At 42.2% G+C, this 22,235-nt stretch overlaps 1 protein-coding gene across 3 annotated transcripts in view; it reads right to left on the bottom strand.

Annotated features, from left to right (window-relative positions):
* The window catches only part of STXBP4 (syntaxin binding protein 4), a 686,902-nt gene that overhangs the window by 4,755 nt on the left and 659,912 nt on the right, over positions 1-22,235 (bottom strand). For all 3 annotated transcript variants that reach the window (XM_085617160.1, XM_085617162.1, XM_085617161.1), the window contains one exon: positions 15,951-16,008. In XM_085617160.1, the coding sequence (XP_085473286.1) occupies positions 15,951-16,008 (58 nt within the window). The remainder of the gene's footprint in view (positions 1-15,950; positions 16,009-22,235) is intronic.

Genomic DNA, 22,235 nt, shown 5'->3' with positions numbered 1-22,235 from the left:
TTGATGCCCTGCCTCTTTTGGGAGCATCCAGCACGAATACCAAAGTTCCTTTCTGGATGCATCAAGGCACCCAGTTTCAACGAGGGGCTATGTGTTGTGGTGCCTTCATGGGGAGACCAGACTAGAATGCACCTGGACCGAACAGCAGCACAAACAGAAACTACTGGTGCGGTAACCTACAGATGGGTTAAAATGCTTTCCTACATGGTCTCTGGTTAGATGTATAAGAAGTTTCAGATTAAATGGTTTGAAAAGGATAAATACAGTTTTTCTCAAATATGATGCTGTTCTCCAGTGTTAGTCGTGCTGAAACCAGTTCCAGTGTTGGAGTTCATCATTGGTCAGCAGCTCCCTCTGCTGGCAGAGACTCACTATTCCGATTTGGTTTTAACTTAATAATAATGCCCAAATATTTGTTCTGGAAAAATTATTGGTACAGATAAACCTAAAAAAAAAAAAGTTTCACTGCACACGTTTTTGGTGACTGAATGGCCCACACTATTTAACTTCGAAAATCATTCAACCATTTTATTTATTCCATTGAAAGATATGGCACTCTTATACAACTTTAAAGGCTGAATTTAATACTTAACATCCACCCCCTTTCTGCCCTCTCGCAAGTCTCTCACATGTTTCAAGTGCAAAAGATGCGCGTTAAACAAATGCACTATTTTGCTCATTACAAAATAAATACAAATAATGACAAACAAAATCTGATCCAAGGGTTATCTTCATGTCAAGATTGGTGTATATTTGTCCAGTAGCTTTCTTGCAGAAGAGAGCAAGAAATGCCAACTATCTGAACTATATTTGGAATGAAGACCACGAGAAATGTGAGTAATCAATATCTAAATTAGTGCAGAATCGTTAATGGTCAAGCGGTAATACTGAAAACAAAACAGGCATTTCATATGGAGAAGGCATGTCAACCATGATTAAAAAACAGTGGGCCCTCCTTTGCAGTTTAAACAGTGCTTGCCCTTTCTGTTGTAACCATAACTCCTATCAAGTGGTTAATTAGTGGAAGAATTAGAGCGGGCCCATAGTTTTGTGCAGAAACCCGCGGCTGGCGCTATTGAATATCGGCGTGCCGAAAACTAGGTTGTATAGTCTTGATTTCACCTCATGCCTCTTTAATCCACCACCAGACACTTCCTGCCCCTTCGTCTCATTCTTGCACGTTCCTGCTTTCAACCTTTGACACATTTTTCAGCTTTTATCCTCCTCCTTCTTTGCCCTATGTGTGTTTTTCACTTTCGTCCTGTGGATCAAAGTCTGTCGAGGAAAAATGAATGCCAGTCCCTAACAACAGCTGTCTGTTATCCCTATCTGCAACCACCGGCTCAAATTAAGCACTACTGCCATCTACATGTAGAAGCAGTCTGGGGATATTTCCTTTACAGTGGTTTCCCTGTCAATAATATGGCGACTATTAAATGTACGTCCATTCTGATTTATTACATACTGTTCTGCTGCTCTATGTAGTTTGAATCCTAAGCAGAGAGACTTGTTGAGTTCAGCTTTTCCTACCTGTTACAAGACACATGTAGCAATTGTACTTGCTCTGGTTTCTAAAGATTGGCATTTGAATGTCGGTTCTTGCTCCACAGCCAGGAAGGGAAAAATATTTGAAATTAGTTAAATAAGAGATGAGTGTCTTTAAGCAGAAGCATGCTTCAAATCATCAAAAAGTTTCTTGTTCAAATATCTGTATCTAGTTCCTTCTTGACACATGAACACCCGATAAAAAGACTGTTTACTTCTGTTATGGTCTGTGCGTTCCTAGCGTTTTCTTGATATATAATTGTACATGGTTATAACTTGAACTTAGTCTGGGGTTAACAACGTTTTGAAACAACTGATGAAGGGAGAGTGGATCAGTAATCGTCTAATACACGAAATCTGGCAGGGAAAATGAGCGTTTCATAGCGATGTTTAGAACACAGCATACATGCAACCGAAAATAACTCTGGACTCCTAGTTAGACAGCAGCAGTTAACGAGAGTGGGTTTCACAATTTTGCTGCTGAGCAAAAATAGTTGGAAGCACAAATGTACGGCTCGTAAAAAAATATGAAAACTACAAAAGAAAAAAGACCTTTTAAAAACGGTCCTGGGTCTACATAGCATGCCTGATAGGCATGCACGATTTCAATTTGATTTTGTTACTCATAAAATTCACTATTGGGAAAACTATTTCAAGAACGAAGTCAAGAGAGCAGAAATTAATATCATGTAATAAATACAATCTTAAAAGGGAACAGGGAGTAAGATTAGCAGGTGCATTTGCTGACTACTAATTGCCCAAAAGAATTAAAATCGATTTACCTTTGATAATCGTCTCTCTGATATGTACATAATCCTTCCACAGATTCATCTTCATTTAACCCTTTTTAGTCTTTTTGTAAAGCAATTACAGTTCCCTAGTCCCAAGTGGTGGTGTTCTGGCATCATTCATGAATCCCTAAATGATCATAGTTTTATCGAAATACACCTTTGTGCTGACCTGATGTGGTATACTGAGGTAAAAAAGATAACAGATGTAACTCCCCAAACTCACTTCACTCAGGTAAAGGAAACCAGGAGACTGTTTGTTGGCAGGTTCTTTAGAGAGAAATAATGGAATGTAAGTGGAACCAATGAAAAATATTAAACTAATGGCCAGATGTACAGCCGTTTTTTACGGTTGCAAACGGGAAATCGGCCTGTTTGCGACAGCAAACTAGGTCTGCACCATGTACAAACCCTATTTTGCGAGTCAGCAACCTATTACCGACTCGCAAAATAAGGTTTGTGACTCGCTATTAGGAAGGGGCGTGCCAAGAGTGTTCCTTCCTAATAGTGAGTCCCACGTATGATTGTTTTGTGATCGTAACTGCGGTCGCGACACACTCGCAGTTTACCACCTATTTTAAGCAGGTGGTAAGCCACTCGCAAACGGGAAGAGGTCCCCGGGGGACCCCTTCCACTTTGTGAATGGATGCAAAAATGTTTTTTAAGTTTCAAAAAATGAAACATTTCCTTTTTCTTTTCTTTCTTAAATGCATCCCATTTTCCTTTATGGAAAACGGGCTGCATTTAAAAAAAAAAACTCCTGCTTTATTTAAAAAGCAGTCACAGTCATGGTAGTCTGCTGACCCTAGCAGGCCATGATCCCTGGGAGTGCTAGCCATTCCCAATGGGGTCGCAAATTGCACCTGCCTAATGAATATTTATGAGGCAGGCAATTTGCGACCCCATTAGGAATCACAAACTGTGTCTGAGACACTGTTATACATAAATTTGTGAGTCACAAATTGCGAACCGCAAAATGATGCAATTTGCGACTCGCAATTTTTAAGGATCATACATCAAGTTCCAATGGAAACACAAACATTTTCATTGGTCCTGATAAAGCAGAGAGTACATCAAGGATTTAATTGATAAAAGAAATTATTTATGACACTCTCTGTGAAAACCGCAGTAAATACGTGCAAGTTACACGTTATGAAAAATGACACATATATACAGAGTATAGTTATTGCATTGTAAAAGCATGTAGAAGAATGGTAGATTTGAGACATGTTATTTGTTTAATTAATATAGATGTGAAATACTATTTTATTCATTTACATGTGTTGTGAAAATGTAGGAGGAAAAATCTCAGGTTATAAATATTATAACTAATCAATTTGATATGAGCGTGAAATTACTAAGACTAAAATGAAAACAATATGAAGGAGTTTGGTTTGTATGTGAATTTTAACTGCAATGTCAGTTCATGTAATAACGTATGCACCAAAAATGACAAAAGGAAAGTAGGTGTTACACAGTCATTCTTATACGAGCTTTCATGAAACTTCTTTAGCATGTATTACACATATGTACTAGCAAATTAACATATAAACGATAAAATATTTGAAGATTTTTCTTAGTTTTATGCACCCTTTCATACTTAAAAAGTTTATGAGTACCTTATACTTAAATGTATACATTTCAACGATGCTGACATGTTTATTAATGATATTTGAATTTATATGCTTAGTTTCCCTAATAATGTTTGATTCGTAATTAACATGATCTTGTCGTATATTAGCCTAAATTCATTTAGGCCTCATTTTCTTTCAGTTAAATCATGGACTGATATTTCTAAAGCATGTGAGAACCTTTTGCTGTATAGAAATAATAATGGTTTCTGTTGACAACTCCTGTACTGAGCAGTGCACTTGCTACATTTTTTGTTACACTCTAGAACAGCTGCCTGGGAATCTGCCCTTTTGAACTCTAATACCTATTTCTTAAATAGGCCATTGCTCAATGTGTCGCATGATTGAATAACTTAAGGAACTGTGTAATTGATCCACCTATTTTTTGGATTTGCGTATTCCTTACCGCCACATCATGCTCATCGTATACGAGCTGACCAATGGACCAAGTGGTCTGACAAATTAAGGTGATGTCAAGGGGTGTGCACCTGGAAACCGACGGAGTACAGTTGCCTATTCTAAGAGATATTGGATGCCCCTGTCTGCCTGCCTTTGCCCCTTTAGTCTTGGAGCAGATTGATCCTTACAGAACGAAGCATCCCTGTCACGTTGGTGTGACTCTTGCTGTTACAGCGGCAGACTGAGAGAGATCACTGTCTTGACGAACTGGACTGGTTTCTTGGAACTTTGCTGAACTCTCCTAAGAGTTTTTATGGAATGCTCATCTATCTACCTAGCCGTACCTACACATCTGCTGTATGTGTTTGGGGGTCTACCTCAGCTGAGGCAAATTGCTCCTCTTACTCACCTTATATTCCCTGATTCCAGATGCTTTGGTATATTGCATGAAATCTTTGTTAATTGAATTCTAATCTGTATGCTAACATTTATATAAATGTAAATGTCTATCACCTTTTATCTGCTAAACTAAATTTTACTATTTGATCTCACTCTGCTGATGTCGCTTCGTTACTTGTGGGTGAGCACTATTTTGGGTTATTCATCCTTAGAGGTAAATGCAAGGAGGGAGTTTCTAATTATCAAATTATCATGCTATTATTTCTCTTAGCTCTAACTGAACTCTTGGTTTGTATGATCCTTGTTCGCCTACATTTCTTTAGGTGATTTGTGTTTGTGGTGTTCATATTTTATATTAATGGCATTTGATTTAGATTAATCTATACGAGTTTAATTTCCAGTTTGCAAAATACAGTTATTCTATTCCTGGTCCTTATTGGGTAACTGTCCATTCCCTGGATATCCAACCCCTTTCAGCACAGAGCAAGATCTATCAGAGGACCATACTGTATGTATAAGTGTGTCAGGTAAAAAGGGCCCAGTAAACGCTACAGCAGTCCCAAGTCCCAATAGAAAAACAAATGACTGCATATAAAATAGTTCTGGAGGCCATTTAGTGATCTACCCACAAAGGGTAAACAAGACATGTATCCCTGTTTCAGTGAGAATATAAAGGCAACACTAGCAGGAAGATATTCTTCCAATGTTGCTAAACTGTGGCCCTCATGTTGTATAGAAATGTGAACTGTAACTAGGGAGCGATGTCTGCTGAAAATAGATTAAAACCATTTGTTGAATATGCTCAACAGCTAGAGGAGACTGACACTTGGTCATGAAACATGCATGTTTAGTGACTCGAGATTTGGTTGAAAAGCAGGTCCCACCTCCTGAAAAATGGTTTCCCTTTGAGAGAGCGGCCATGGTTATTTCCTGATGAGCTCACTAATGACTTGTTATCAAGATGTCAAGATTATGTGATTTTGAATTTTCTTGTGAACACTGAGAATGATCGGCAATAGGGCTACTACATTGTGATCCAGTGTTATTCAAAAGGTGAACCTTCACCTCTTTTCTAAAATGGAGCAGGGTGGGGACGGCCCTGAAGACAAAGCGATATTATTTGAGACCCTAGATGCATAGACAAAAATAAGCTCTTCTCTATGCTTCTTTACACTTACACCCAGTCTAATGGTGTCTTGGCTCTGGGTATGCCAGGAGCCACCAAAGATGACTAGTGTGTCAGACAGATAGGTAGGGGAGCTTGGTCATGATGGATTTGTGAATGATGTAACTTGTTTTGACGATGGGACAGGTGGGCAAGGAAAGCCAGTGGAGTTGCAGGAGGATAGAAATGATACAATCTTATTTTTTCATTTCCTAGATGAAACATACTGCAGCATGTAGGACACCCTCGAGGACAGTGTGGAGTCTGGGAAACTATTGAGCAGGGCAACAACCACACGTGAGAGAATGATGGCTTGAACAGCAGTTCTGAAGTCAATTTCTGTGAGAGAGCTGGTACCAGGCCTACTATGTGGGGATACATATCTCCCAATGAAGATGTGGTGAATGTGGACCATTTATCTTTGTGAATATGTGACCTTCCTGTTTTCATCAGCCTAGCTAATGAGCCAAACTAGATGATGTGCATTTTGCTGATGAGCTGTAAGGGTAAAGAATCTGTATCTCTTGTACCACTGCAGAACGGTCATAAGCAAGTGCAAGAAAGAGGCACAAAGCCTTCTTCCTTGTCCAATCAAGACCACTGCTAATTATCGCTATTATATTTCCTGAAGAACACTCTAGATGAGCAGAAGTAGGGGAATGGCATTGTCCATACTGAATGTCTATTGGTTAATAACACATCCCATGCTGAGTAGCCTCCTGTGAACTCTAGAGAAAAGTAGAGGTAACACATTTTTCAGATTTGTCATGAACAAGTCTATCCATGAGGTTCTCTGTATTGTGACATTTTAAAGAAAGGTTAGGGGGAGTGAGGGAGCTATTGCTTGTTTGCAATGAGGCCTCTATACTGGGTAGCAGCTGACAGCTGAATTTGCCTGGCCATATGTGACGAATTAGTCTTTTTCTGCACAGTCACCCCAGATTTTTCATCTTTCCTGGACCTTATTTTTGCTGGCTTTTACCAAAGCTAAACAATCCTAAAGAGCATGTGCATCCACTCTAAAACATGTGCTGTACACTGGAGACTATATTTGGCCTATATAACATCCTTATATGGCAACTGTAAATTGTACCAAAAGAGCATCTATGGCATCAAAAGTTAAATGTCATAAGATTGCTGCAGTGTATGCTTACACCACCCATATATTTGAAAACATATTTCGACCCAGGAGCACCACTGTGTTCTAGCTAGGAAGCAGATTAAATGCATTGCATTGCTTAGAAACCTGGCATGGAAATCTGCCTTTGCCACATAGAAAAAACCTATTCTATATATTCGTAAGTCACCCTTAAAGAGTGCATTGTAAGCCCACATGGCAGGTTGCTAACATGTAGAAGTAGTGCACACTACCTATTAGGGTTAGTATGTCCTCACAGTAAAATAAAAGCCAAAAGCTATTTTATTCTTTAGGCCGGGTTGGACTTTTCTCTAATAGGCTGAGGTGGGTCTAAGCTCTTTATTTTCCACTCTCCACTTACGAACTAGTGAGAGAAATACATCAAAGTTAATTCATGCTTAGCTTTTAAAATTGGCCTTAATGGTAAAATCAAATTTTTGCTAACTTAAGCATAAAGGTAACTTTGTAAAAATGTTCGTTAGATTGCCTGAACAGGAAGTGGATTGAAACCAGTTCTTCCAGCTATCAAACCTCCAGAGCTGGAATACACATCTTTGGATACAAGGGGTAACAACTCTTGCTCAGAGAATAATGACTTGCTTCTAGGCCCAGGAAAGGCCAATGGGTGTTAACTGCTGATGCCTTAAAATAGATTAGATATCTAAGAGTGGACAGAAACAGTTGGCAGAACAAAGGACATGTTTTGCAATACCTCTTTGGACTAGGGAATGCAAAGAAGGGCTTCTTCTGTTCATCCTCAGGACCATCCTAGACAATAAGCCTTTAGCTACAGTAGGAGGAAAACACAGTTTTGAGAAGAGAAGGGTCCATGAAACTTAAGAGATGCCTTTCTGCTGGCAGCTGTACCCCACATCTTGAGACAGGGGCTCCGGGGGTAATTTTATAGTAAGGCAAAGAGGAATAGCTGCAAAAGGGAGGTGGGGTGTGCAAGAAAAGTGTTAGGATTGGGCAGTTGAAATCCTCCAATCAATGGCTAATGTGCAGGATATATCTGGCATCTCCACCACCACCTCCTCAAAATACTCTTGCACCAGGGAAGACTCCACCTGAAGAAGAAGGCCCGGTTAGAAGAAGATTCCGGACTTCTGGCTACCCTTGGAAGGACTCAAATGAGTACTTCTAAATCCTGCTTGCACCCAGGGACTGTAACTGTTTCCAAGGGTCAAGTGGTTGGCCTTCTGTTTACCTGCTTCAGGGACACAAAAAGCAGGACTCCTAACTGCAAGACTCTGCGGTAGACCTAGATAGAGCGAGACCTGCTACCCAGAAGCCGGCTCCGAGTAGCTAGGGACTGCAGGACTGACCAGAAGAAGCGTTCCCAGTTGTTGGATACTAGGTCTGAACGTAAGACCTTTGACCAGGACAACCAGCTTAGTGTATCTAACATCTGTGCTCCATTGTATTTGGCTTGAATTGGATGAGCAATACAGCACTGCAGAACTGTCATAAGCACCAACTCCATGTGTGCTAGAAAGATGCACTGTTTAAATTTCTTCAGTGAACAGTCTGGCCATCAAACGCAATGTGCACTAATCATGCTTCCACATCAATGGACATCTCAGTCAAACACATCCACACAAGGTGACTCAGCACCATTTCTGAACCCGTAGATCATGCCAAGGCATCAACAAAACATAGGGTGTAGACAAACTTTATGGCTGCCTCATTTACATTCTTCACAAAACCACAGGGGATGATGGACGAAGTGTTAAACATTGCAAGCACTCACCCCCAGTCAACCCAGATCAGTTGACTGGGGGTGAGTGCTTGCAATGTTCAACACTCCGCCCATCATCCCCTTTGGTTTTGCTTTGTTCGCCCTAAGTTGGCAGGGTAAGCCCAGACGTGGGTCCCTTGCTCACTTTGCCACTGGATTCAAGCTAGCCTGGCTGATGACGGCTGATTAGCCAGAAACCGGTCCCAGGATGCTTGTTTCCAGTCCAGGGAAGACATGGTTTGGCAGTTGGAGCTGGACTGTTCCCATGAGGCACAGGGTCAGACTGATTTGCATATGGCCATGTCTGAACGGGGGTGGTGGAGTGAGCTAAAGAATGAAGATGGATTAAACCCAGATCAGTTAACTGGGGGTGAGTGCTTGCAATGTTCAACACTACGTCCATCATCCCCTTTGGTTTTGCTTTGTTCGCCCTAAGTTGGCAGGGTATGCCCAGATGTGGGTCCCTTGCTCACTTTGCCACTGGATTCAAGCTAGCCTGGCAGATGACAGCTGATTAGCCAGAAGCCAGACCCATGATGCTTGTTTACGGTCCAGGGATGACTGTTCCCATGAGGCACAGGTTCAGACTGATTTGCATATGGCCATGTCTGAACTGGGGTGGTGGAGTGAGCTAAAGAATGATGATGGATTAAACCCAGATCAGGTGACTGGGGGTGAGTGCTTGCAATGTTCAACACTCCGTCCATCATCCCCTTTGGTTTTGCATCATTTACATTCTTCAGCAAATACAAAAATGGTCAATGCAGGTGTCAAGGCAAACATGAAACTTCTGACTGCGCCATCTCTCAAATTCTCTATGGGGCAGGCTATGTGACTTGCCACCAATGCATGGCTGCTATGCATCCCATAAACCCCGAAACCGGTCCTAGGATGCTTATTTCCAGTCCAGGGTCCTGGACTGGAAACAAGCATCCGAGGACTGGTTTCGGGGTTTCACCCCTCTTCAGCCAGGATAGCTTGATTCCAGTGGCATGGAGAGCACGGGACCCACGTCTGGGCATACCCGTCCCACTCGGGGTGACAAATGCAAAATCAAGCATTGGCATAGCCAATAGGTCTCGATTTTGGGACCTTATAAGTATTTAGTTATGCAGCACAATATCCTTGGGGCAACAACATTAACTGTTGCATGGTTAAACACTTAAAAGGCCCCAAAGGCAATACTTATTGGCTATGCCAATGCTTGTTGAATTTGCCTGTACAAAGATAATCCCCCCTCTGGCCTATGGGAGCCAGGGGCTGCAGGGGCGAGACGGGGAGACCCTAGACAAAGTCATAGTGAGGATTTATAGGCAAACTCTACAGTTACCCAGTCACACATCTCCAGCACAGATAAGACTGGAACTCGGCCTAGTTAAACAGATTCTAGTGAGGAGAGCGGCCTTCACCATCTGCTGCTACAAATCCAAAACCTCTGATTGAAACACTATACATTATAACATATAGCTGGAGATAAAAGACAGATTACATTCACCTGCCAGAAAATATCTCAATGTGACAATCTCCACGTTTTGTCTACAAGAAGTCTGCGACTCCTCTGCCAGCTACTACTTATTCAGAAAAGTGGCAAACAAAACAACTAAAAACTATCGCTTCTGGAAGACAACGCCACATTAGCCAAAAGACAGCACGGTTGGACAGTCCTGAACAGCTACCAGACCATGAAGCTGCAACAATATTTGGGAGATGTCTTCAATAGCGCACTTACAGCAAAATACTTGAAATACAGACTGGGTATCCTACCATAAACTTTACATGCATCTCCATGGCTACAAAGGGACGACACAGGCAGCAGCTGGTTGTGTGGCCACATAATTCACGTGCTGTGCCTCTGTAAAGAGACGCTCAGCCTCCATCAAGCCTTGCTTCACCCAACCTGGAACCAAAAAGCCCTTCATTCCTGCAGACAAGTATCAATTACCTGTCTCAGCTCGACAGATCCACAAATGATATGCCGGACGGCGAAATATTTACAGGGGGTGGAAAACACACTAATGAAAGTGGCCAGCCACACTGATGAAAGATTTTTAACCTAGCATACTTTTATGAATTAGACCACACATTCGTTTTTGGGCTCAACAGATCATGAACCTTGTCAAACGACTTTTATCCTAACTGGCTGCTACGAACTGCACTATGCACTTTAATCGGCACGTCTTCCGCACTTTAACCACCTTAATGCCCCCTGGCCCCAAGCATCGGTCACCTGGCCAACATCTCAGACCATTTATTGGCTGTGTGTTACAGCATAATGCACAGTTTTGCAACACTCTAAGGGCACAAAGCAGCTTAGCGCACTTACCTCTGCTTGTTGCTTGCACTTGATACTCCCGATTGCAAGGCTCTTAAGGTCTGTAACCTATCTCGATCTACATTTACCATTTCTTCTAACTCGCTTTTTATGGCTTTGTACAAAGTCTTGTATATGGAAAGGTTTTCATTAATCATGCATAATAAACTTTACTCATTTAAAAAAAAAAAAAAAAAATTCTTCAGTGACTTGTCACTGGACTGGCCTTTTAACTTTGCCTCAATCCTGCCGGACGAGGGGGATTTGGACTGAGACTAACCTAGCCTCTTGTTTTCCGCAGCAGAGAGCTTGGCCTCCCTGTCCTTCAGGGCCTTCGGGTGTATCAATAAACAATCATTACTGAACTTGGAGTCATGTTTGGTCGCAAGACCCCTTCAGCAGACATTGTGTGGGTCCTACACCGATCCTGCTTTCAACTTGTGTCAAACTGTCTAAATGCGGTTGTCTTCAAAGCTGACATGACTCTGCATTGTCAAAACCTGGTAAAGAATTTTGAAAATTCATGAAAACCCAAACCAGTAAGAGCAGAGCTAGTGTTAATTGCCTTCTGGTGTGTAAAAAGAGCAAATGGAATCATCACGTCAGTTTATTGCCTTTATGTGCCTCCGTGTCGTCATGTCAGGAGGTAGGACTGCACTGCCCAAGATGTACACTGTGTTGTTTGTGTCTGCGCATACAGCTATTTCAAGACTTGCTACATTAAATTTGGCTCTAAAGATGAATCACAAAGTGAAGGATCAGCAGTTACACATATCCATCAGAAATTAATATTTGAAAAACCAATGTTAAAAATAACTGGAAATTTAATATTGATTAAATATATAAAATATAAATATATAAAGAAGAACGGAATCTTCCAGCAGGACGAATTCACCGGGGAATGGACCAGGTCCATCAAAACGCTCCTACAGTGTGGCGTGAAGAAGGGCGAAGGCGCTTTCCTGTTTACGGGTAATGAGCACTTCGGGGATGCCTGGCTTGGCTGTGCACCCCGCTTTAAAGACTTCCAGACTATCTACCTTGCAGCCAGAGAACAGAGAACCAACCCTTGCGAGTTACAATTCAACTGACAAGACGCCTATCTACATACCATTGAGGCTCGGCATAGGAATATATTTATAATTCCCGTGTAAATTCTCTGACCTACCGTTTTAAAGTGGATTTTAATTTCACAAACTGTTCCAAAACTTACAATTCAGACACTGAGGCTATTAAGGACAATTTTAATAGGCAATCTGAAAAAAATATTTTCTCTGGTTCAACGCAAGAAATACATGTTAAACAATTGATAAGGTGTGCGTCAAAGCCTTCACATCTGGCGGTACTGGGTGGAAAAAATGAGTAATATTATTTTGGACTGAATTGAGAAAGGGGAGTTGGTGCAGCAATAAGTAGCGTTTACCTGTCTCCGCTATTGACGTGGGTCTACGCCAGTAAATATCCTCGTGGTTTATTGATATTTTAACCAGGCCGACATTGGGGAACATTGATTTTTCATCAGTGTCAATTTCTTTCCTAGTCAGCGCATTGTGTCAAAGGTGCTGTAACTAACTCCTATTATGCGAAAAACATGATGTTAATCTATTTTCTCCATTGCCCACTGAGACATCCTGTAAGCTACAGGATTTTATACACTATAAACCTGAATCTCAAAAGTGTCAGGCAACAACCTCCTCTGTAACCAAAAACGAGTTCTTGATTTGCCACTCCCTAATGGTTATCTCCTCCTCACAGTACATACGAGACATGTCTGGAGGGAGGTGAGGGGTGCACTCAGAATTGTTATGTGTTGATTTGCATCTATCAGAACTACAGCCATGGACGCGTCCATTGTCATCCTAGAAATATTACTGTTACTCACTTAAAAAACAGGCCTTCTTGGACCCGGGTTGATCTCATCTGGAGTCTACAGCTACGCTTCTGTTTACAAGTACAAACTGTATTTTTATTGTTGGCCGCCAGACAAGGCTCAACTCTGCTGGGATTAAAGCCGGTTACATGTGCGTCAGAGTAAATCCCAATGAACTTTGACTGTACCTTCCATCTATGGACAGCCGAGGTCAAACCAGAGGTGTTGGTGTTGCAGATAAATAGATATTTAGGTCACAGGGCAAGATGCCAAACGTACACTACCTCAGAAATGGTTTGGGCATACCCTGGAGGGTGGTCTCTGAAGTTTGTAAAACAGGGACTCTGGAGGGGGTGGTGTCATTTAAAGCAACAATTGATTTTTGGGAGCTGAGTTTAGACTACAAATATTTAAGTAAATTTTGCACTGTGATTTTCTTGTTTACTGCGGCAAATGTTCTTTGTATTAGCATGATGCGTCTTTTTGTGCTTTACGTAGATATTTTTTGTAAACTTAATGTATAGTTTAGGACTTCATGGACAGAGCACATTTTTCTGACAGGTTTACGGTGCTCTTATTCATGGCTAGTTTTCATGCCTTTACTAGACTTCTCATTCCCAGTGATTAGGGAGGGGAAGGGTGCAGTGGATATAAATAAGTACTGAGTCTGTCACTCCCCACCCCAATGCTGCATTCTCAGCCCACACAACGACACAGTCATTTGTTCTCATCCGACTAAAAATAACAGCTAGGCCCCATTGGACACAGTCATTGCCGAGTGGTGTGCAAGTGTGGCACGGGTGGGATGAGGGTCTCCTCAGAGTCAGGCATGGGAGTGCACACAGTCTGCTGTGCGTACACACGTGCGCAAACCTAGAAGGGCTATTATCCTGCTGCCATTTCGTCACCGCCAGGTAAACAGACAAGCATTGGTCGCAGGGAATGCAAAGATGGTGGCTGCAGCGGGAGAGAGAGAGACGGAGGGAGTTGTTTGCTCGCGCGCGTGCCCCGGCAAACACGCAAGTGGTGCGCGCGCAACAGCGCCCAAAGTGAAAGTAATCAGCAAGCTGGCAGGTGTGCACGTTCACGCTCGCGTGAACGCAAGCATTAGGCCAGCAAAAGCCGGTGGGAAGCACTTTTAAATCTCACTTACTAAAAGTCGAGCAACAGTGCATGCGCTGCTGGAGGCTCGATCTAACAACAGTTGATGGACAGAATACAGAACAATATCCTACATTCACCCCAGTACAGAGATCTGGGCCTAAATCCATCGTTTTTTTGCTCACCATGGCATTCCAGTTTATACCTAGCCATATGCAAACCAGTCTTGACCCTGTGCCTCATGGGAACAGTCCAGCCCGAACTGCCAAGCCAGGTCCTCCTAAGGCAGTGATAAAAGCCTGTAAGGAACAGCAGACCTCCACCCCAGCGTTAACTTTCTGAAATTGGGAACGTTTTTGTAAAGCAGCATGTATCCGTTAAAGGCACAGGTGCTGTTCGTAAAAAAACGTTTCCTGCTTCAGAATACTCTGGGGTGACCAGGGAGTGGTCCTCTTGAGACCTGTCTGCTACCTCCTGGCCCCCAAGCTGCTAACACAATTCACAAAGGGGAAGGTGATCCATTTCCTTTGCGATTCCGTTACCAACCTTGCTTAGGAGGTCAATGGATTGCAGTTGCAGTACCAAACCATTGATACATTAATTTAAAAACCGTCAGTAGGAGGGAGACACACCTTTTACACCCCCTCCCTTTTATAATTCGGAAAGCAATCGCAAACAGGGCCACACTGGAAACCTACACTAGCCATGGCAATTTTGTCGAACCAGCCCACCAGGGGGTATTGGGAGAAGGGTGCAAGTGTGAAGCTCTGCTGCTTTTGATAGTGGGTGCAGATACTGCTGCAAAACCGGCCCCCAGTTGGAAACCTGCCTCTACCGCTGCAAAACCGGCCCCCACCCTTCCAGCCTCCCGGGGAAACGCCTGATGCCCTCTACGGCCAGTCCTGCCCTGATCACAAAAGACATTTTATGAATCGCAAATATTTTCCAGCTCGTAAAAGGGCTTTCGTACATTAAGACAAGCCGTTTTACAGTTGCAAATTTTGAGAATCGCAAGGTTTGCAACTACGACAATGCTTTGTACAGCGGGCCCATGTTCTTCCAACAGGTGATGATCTGCAGTAGGAAAATACCACCCTTGTAATGTGACTACAGTGACTGGGAATGAGAGAAGGAGGAGGTCCTGAGTTCAAAGGTGAATGTGCTTCTCCTATGATGAGCCAAAGTGAAACTGGATACCGATGCTGCCAAATTCTACTCAGAGTACCTAGACCTAATGTTTAACTGGACAATGTATTTATTTATTTTATATACACAGTTCTAAAGCTGAGCACCTTCCTCGGGAGATAAATGGCAGGAAACAATCCATACTATAACTGACCTGTTGCATTTCATCTCCATCACTTCCTTTATTTTTCGCAGAGTTGAAGTGTTTGATTCTTGCAGATCTGATGTCATATTTACTGTACTTTTGCTATGATTTTGACAGACGGGAGCAGGGGCATAACTGGGGTTAGAGAACAATGCAGACACCAAGATATTTTATATTCTCATAATGGTGTTGCTCCTTTTCCTCAAAGACTAAACTCACAAGCTAACAGGATGCATTGTACTAGTTGATTTGTTCCATAAGTATATTTAGAGAGCAGTCTCTAAGAAATACTGAAAGAGGTAATTAGATGACATCTTGAAAGGTTCTTGTAGCAGAATATCACTAGAGAGTAACTTTAAATCATGTCAGTATTATTAGTGAATACAGTGCAAGACTGCCTGTTCATTTAGTCCTGTTAGCTTGAACGTTGCCTGGGTGAAACCTACACACTGATATTTGCAGATTGTTCGCCTTTCACCATATTCCCCTCCAGATGTTATTAAACTGCTTATGTAGCTTCAGTATCCATACTTACTTTATAAAAAACTTGATTCCATCTGCTGTGAAAGCTTCTTCCCACCCATACGGTAGACCTGAGGAGAAGCACAAATACTCCCATGAGTATTTATTTGAAATGCAATTTTCAAAAATACAGTATGCATCATATTTAGTAGGTCAAGTTTATTTTTTTCAGTTTCTGCAGTATAAACAAAATAGTCTGTCAACAAAAGCAGCTGCTAAATGTTGGCAAGTTAATGCTAAACTCACATTCTGTCCTGCAGAATTTGCAATTAACTTCAAATAGGATGAAATAAGGACCTTGTGGTCATTAGATGCAACAGAGACAACAAGCATTGACAAAGCAAACAGGTCTGGCTTGTAAGTAAAAGTGCCTCTTCTTGCATGTATTTAGCAATTCATCTTTGCACTATCACTCATCATACTTGTTCTCAATTAAACGTCCTTGCACTCCTGCATCCATTTATCCACTCATTGATTCATTCGTGAATTCAGCAACTCACTCATCCACAATACCACAAACAAGCTCAACGATCAGCAATGAGGAACTTTCACTAATAAGGCTGAGCTTTTGGATTTGGCAATGTTTGGTTTAGAAATGTTATGGCACTACACAAAAGCGTACATAAAGTATGCTTTAGGAACAGGCTACTTACCCTAGGTAAGGCTCTTTCAGGTGGATGCTACATCTAACTGCAGATTTCTCACCTTTACAATGTCTCAAGATGCCTGATTGAAACTGGAGAATTCAAGAGCAATGAACATGCCATATGCCTGTAGGTTGCCTGGTGTTCTGCAGTGACTCTATGCTGCCTGGGAGTGACGGTGCAGAGCTGCATTGGTTCCCCACCCCACATACTGACATTAGATTCTCCTTCCCCGCCCTCAGATGTGGAGCGGAAAACAATGTGTCTGAGACAGTATGCTGAACTTCTCACAGGAGACCTTTTTAGATGTAGAAGAGGCCCACTTGCAGAAGAGAGAAAGTGCATGACTGAAAGTAAATAACTTGTAGTTCTGATGGATACTACTTACCTCCGATTCCTCGCTTTTAAAATGGATACCATAGAAAATATCCCAATGTGGAAGGTCTGAGGAGTGGATTCAGGTCAAAAGCCCTGCAGAATTGAGCAAGTGAAGTGCCTTCCCAAAAGATACGACTGCTAAGATGCAGACTGGCAGATTTCCAGAGCAGCTACCCGTCTCGCAAACATCATTGTAGCAGCCTTGAGCCGAGTGGAATGAGCCTCCACGTCTTTGGGGGGATGCTTTTTATTTCCATCTACCAGTTCTTTCCTTCCCTCCGCATCTTCATTAGTTGTTGGTACATCCTAAACGAGGTATGACTGTTCGACTCTGCGGTAAACTAAGAGTTCTTAAGTCAACTGGAGTGTCGGGTTTACTGAACCTTGTCTTAGTAAATCTCATCATTCTTACTCATCTGAAATACAGATTCATTTAAAACACGGGCAACGAAGATGGATAGGCTGTGCTGGGGGGCAACCTAAGACACTACCATCCCTGTAGATATACTTCCCTCTTCCCTTTATGACTGTATTCTCAGAGGAATCTGTATTGCTTTCTCCATAGGGACAGAACGGATTGGTGAAGATAATACAGTGGAGCCACTCACCTACGATTGCGGTAACATCTGGTGAAGGCAAACTTGCTGAAGCCTTGTGGGAAACCTGTAAGGAACTTCGGGAACTCCTGTGGCATAAGCAGAGGGCTGAGATGATAGGTTGCAGTTGGAGCAGTTTGGGAGCAGCAGTAGTTAATCTCAGCTTCCGTGTACTGCGTGGGTCTGGGCAGCAGATACCACTACCGTTATAGTTGCTGTCATTAAGCTACTGGAACTCAGTACAGTCTCCAATATTCCAGCACCTGGAGATCCATTTGGGCAGGAATGCATCAGCGGCATTGCTGACCTGTAAGGTGTCATCAGGCGAATACTGAACATTGGTAAGTTCAGCAGCGTGCTGCGTGGCAGGGAGGCAGCTGTTGCACTGCCATAGAAGCCCTGCATACTGAAGCCCTCATGCGGGACATGTTGTGAGCCGCTCCCACCATCTGTTAGGGGCATGTGAAGAAGGAGTCAGAAAGGCCAACTGTATGAAGACAACAAAGCTAAGTGAACTGCTGTGGTGATTGGCAGATCGGAAAGGTAGGAATCGGAACACTCAAGCTGCTTCCACTTGATTCGCCTACCTTAACCCAGCTCCTCCAAGGTTGAGTGTGTCCAATGGGCTAGCTTTGGTACCAGTTATTCAAAGGAGACTGGGGCTTTACCTACCCCTCCTATTGAAACTAGTGCTTTTCTCCCAGAATGAAAATACTCTTCACGATGCATGTTGCATAAGTACTTTATTGAACCAGCTTCATACCTATATAGGAAACACCGATGCAGCAGACATTGTATACTAACTATACCTACTGCTAGAGTACTTTCTGAAAATACAAGAGACCAGTTGCAGTTTACATCGCTGGAGATAGCATTAGTAAGCATTGTGCATGGACAGCACATGCAAAGTGACAATTCATAGTTATATAAAGTATAGTATACGAGATGGTGGCAGCAAGCATGGCTAAACCCCACCATTTTTATATGAAGTAGGTGACCCGGTCTCACCCTGGAAAGTGTGGGTGAAAATGTTTGAATCCTGTTGGATAGCAATGGGAGTCGGGGGAATTCTCCCGACTGAGGAAACAACATCTCCTGTTTCGTAATTTAGGAATTTATGGAAGAAACATTTTGAGAACTCAACAGAACCTGAGTTTAATGGAGGAGAAGATGAGGAAGTAAATGTACATCACCTGACGTTTCCTAAATTGGAAGAACATTTTGGACAGAAAGTCAATGTGGTTCTAAAGAGACACAAATTATTCAGTAGGGTACAAGGGAAGAGTGTAAAAGTCACAAGCCATATTACATCCCTAAGGGGCATGTCAAACACCAGTGAATTTGTAACTCTGTATAACTCATTGATTAGGGAGCAATTAGTGATCTGGAGTGACACAGGGGTCTCCAACCTTTTGAGCAGTAAGAGCTACTTCTGATCAATGAAAATGCGTCTTCAGCTATTGCCTTATATATGGATTAGATAACTGGACACAAAGGGCTTGCCACTTAAACACTGCCCCTAGACCACCTAATCCTGGTGTAGTCAGCACACACCAAAAGCTGTATCCTGAAAGGTTTATCTGAAGTTGTCTCCAAGGACTAATTATGTCTCTTTACACTTCTGTGGCCTCTTGATCATGCAATTCATGGGAAGAGATTATCGTCATTCTGACTTCAATTAGTGAGAAAAGAACTCAGTAAATCCAGTCCGGTGACCCTGCCCCCGCCTGCCACAAATGTTATACCAGGCGGGAGAGGGACACTATGACAAATGCTGCCCACAGATCAAGCATGACCAGGATGGCAGTGCCACCCTGGTCCACCTGACAATGAATTTTGCCTGCTGCAGCAACTTGGGCCTATTCCGAGCTATGTTCTCTACAGCAACCATTCAGTGAAGGGTCCAACAAGTTCTGTGTGGAAATAAACTCAGCCGAATTCTGATGAATGTATCTTTCAAAACCTTTTGGCAGGGCAGGCAGAAGTGAAACAGGGTGCAGATTTGTTAAATCATCAGGTTCCCCATTGAGCATCTTTATGATAGGAATAACAATGGATTCTTTCCAAATTTGAGAATAAACTCCATACGATTTATCAGGGACCAGCCAAAGTACATTAGGAGGGGGGGCACAGATCCTCTGGAGAGCCTGATTTTAAATGCATAAGAAAAGCTTTCATTTGCGTATGGGATATGGGAGGAAAGGTAGACAAAATGGGCTGTGGTTCCTTGCAAAAGGAACCACCAAGTCCTTGCCATGAGAAAAGTCATCCTTATCTTCCTTAAAATCAGAGAATACATTTAAAATATTTTCTTTAAAATAATCTGCAATCCTATTACAAAAGCCTTGTGTATTCTCTATGAAATGCAGAGTGTGGTGGTTCAGGTGAGAGATTAGAGCTGCTTCACCAATTTGAAAAGTTCAAAAGGGAAATTGCCTGCAGCACCTAGTTTCTTAGTAATCAGATTTTGCATCAAAAATGGCTTGTCTATATTTCACCAACAGTTCTTTGTATTTCATTTTCTCTATTGCAGTTGGGGTCAGGCTCCACCTGCGCTACTGTTGTCTGCAATGTCGCCTGCAATCCTTTATATTATCAAAGAACCAAGGAGCTGATGCCTTGGCGCTCGTAGCCACCTCAAATTTAAGTGTGGCCACTTTTTTAATAGCTGCAAATACCCATGTATTATAAGTCTTCTGGCGTACAAGCCAGAGTAGAGTCCTAAGATACCCAATCACCATCTAAGGTCTTTTCCATCTCTAACTGGGAGATTTTACTTTAACTTCTAAAAGATATAGACTTTCCCTGCGCCCTCACTTGTTCCATCAGCAATTTCAAGGTAAAAGAAATCGCTAAGCGGGCTGCTCAAAAGAGTGGGAGGAACATTCCTATCACCAAAATAGTATTGTTCACAAAAGTTCCATTGAGGGTAAGACCCACCGAATGAGCTGGGAGGTTGACCAATTGGGAAAACCCAACGTTAGTCATCATTTCTAGAAATTTACTAGCAGCACTATTTTCAAAATACTCACCTAACATGAGGAAATTAGAGCTGGAAATAAAGGGTTTTCGAGAATCTGATCCCATGATTCAATAAAATGTTTACTAGGGCCAGGAGGGCTGTAGATCAGACAACCCGAAAAAAGACGGTTATTCTTAACTTTAATTCTGAACTGAGATATCTCGCAAACAGCCTGTATATCAGCTCAAATAGGTTGGAGAGTACAATTCAAGCAGTTTCTAAATATAATAGCCAACCCCCCTCCCTCTACGAATAACATGATCTGATCTAACCAATGAATAGCCCAAGGGTTGGCATCTACTAATTCTGCTCTTGAATCTTCCTTAGCCCAGGATTCGGTCACAAATATGCAGTTGAAGTCCTGGTTAACCATAAATTCCTCCAGTGCAATGTTTAACCATTGACCCAGCTTTAAGCAGGGCGCATCAGAGTGTTTCATGAGCTCGGACCTCCTTACCCTTCTGTGTTCCAGTGAGATGGAAGGAAACTATTCCCAACTCCAAAGTTGGGTTAGGGTGCCAATCACAATGGGAATATGTATGCGACAAAGTGTGACTAGGAGAAAGGAAATCACAGTCTGCCTTACTTCCTTTGGGATAGTAGCTTATTAACTCCTCTCTGGAGTAGTACAATCGTCTGCCCCCACATGTTTGATGATCATCATCCCTGGCGCCATCGAAGCGCAGAGGGGCATAGATGGGCTTATCTTAGGGACAACAGCGGCGCGTTCGCGCACTGCCAGCTTTTTATGTGCACCAATAGGCAATAGACCGGTTGGCAAAGGGGGGCTCCAACAGGCTACAGAATGTACCTTAAATGTGCAGCAGCAACTGCAAATCTAAACACAATCATTTGCAATGGGTCTCGCATTTGGGAAAGTTAGAGCTTTTGGCGTTGAAAAATCGAATTTCTTTACTTTCGTTTTTTTATTTGAATTGGAGTGATTATATTTGCATGGCACTGTTGCCATTCATATGACCTTGTGGTGCTGGGAAACCTAAAAATGGAAATAAATTATGAGGCAGGGGAGACAAAAGTAATATGCTGCCTGAAATAAAATAAAAAGTTAACAGTGTCTTAGTAAAATGTTTAAAATCTTGCCAATGCAATATGAAGAGGGTCAGTCTGTTGCAGAGGCACTGATGATTTTAAAAAGGTGAACTCTCATTTAATTTGTAGGGGTGCATCATAATCACGTGTAGAGCACATCTGCACATGATATTGTAATTATGTTAACGTGAGGTGTTAGAATTGTGAAATGTATTAACGTAACTACATGACATATTTTAGGTTATTGACAAGTAGCATGGAAAATTAACGTAGGAAATGAAGGCAACTAGCAGATAACATTAACATGAAGAACTTGTGTTGAGAAGTTAACGCCACTCATATACTGAATGTGTTTAACAATGGTAATTCTATAATTTGGTAAACGTGTTAATTAAAATGAAATAGGGTTATGTCAATTTGTAATGTTGAAAGTGACATGTTCTTGTGTTAGCAGAAATCGTAGCTAAACACTTCGAGAGGGGGTGACGGGGAGCGAATAAAGAAAAAGTAGGTCCAGTACCAGTGCTCCCAAGGACTTGTATGTACTCACCAGTTGGCAACTGTTCCTGTAAGAGCGAGCTGTAACCTACTTGGTTACATGAAACAAA

Source organism: Triturus cristatus, chromosome 7 (genome assembly GCF_964204655.1).
Source record: "Triturus cristatus chromosome 7, aTriCri1.1, whole genome shotgun sequence".
Classification (NCBI taxonomy): domain Eukaryota; kingdom Metazoa; phylum Chordata; class Amphibia; order Caudata; family Salamandridae; genus Triturus; species Triturus cristatus.
This window is presented reverse-complemented; position numbering and strand designations above follow the sequence as displayed.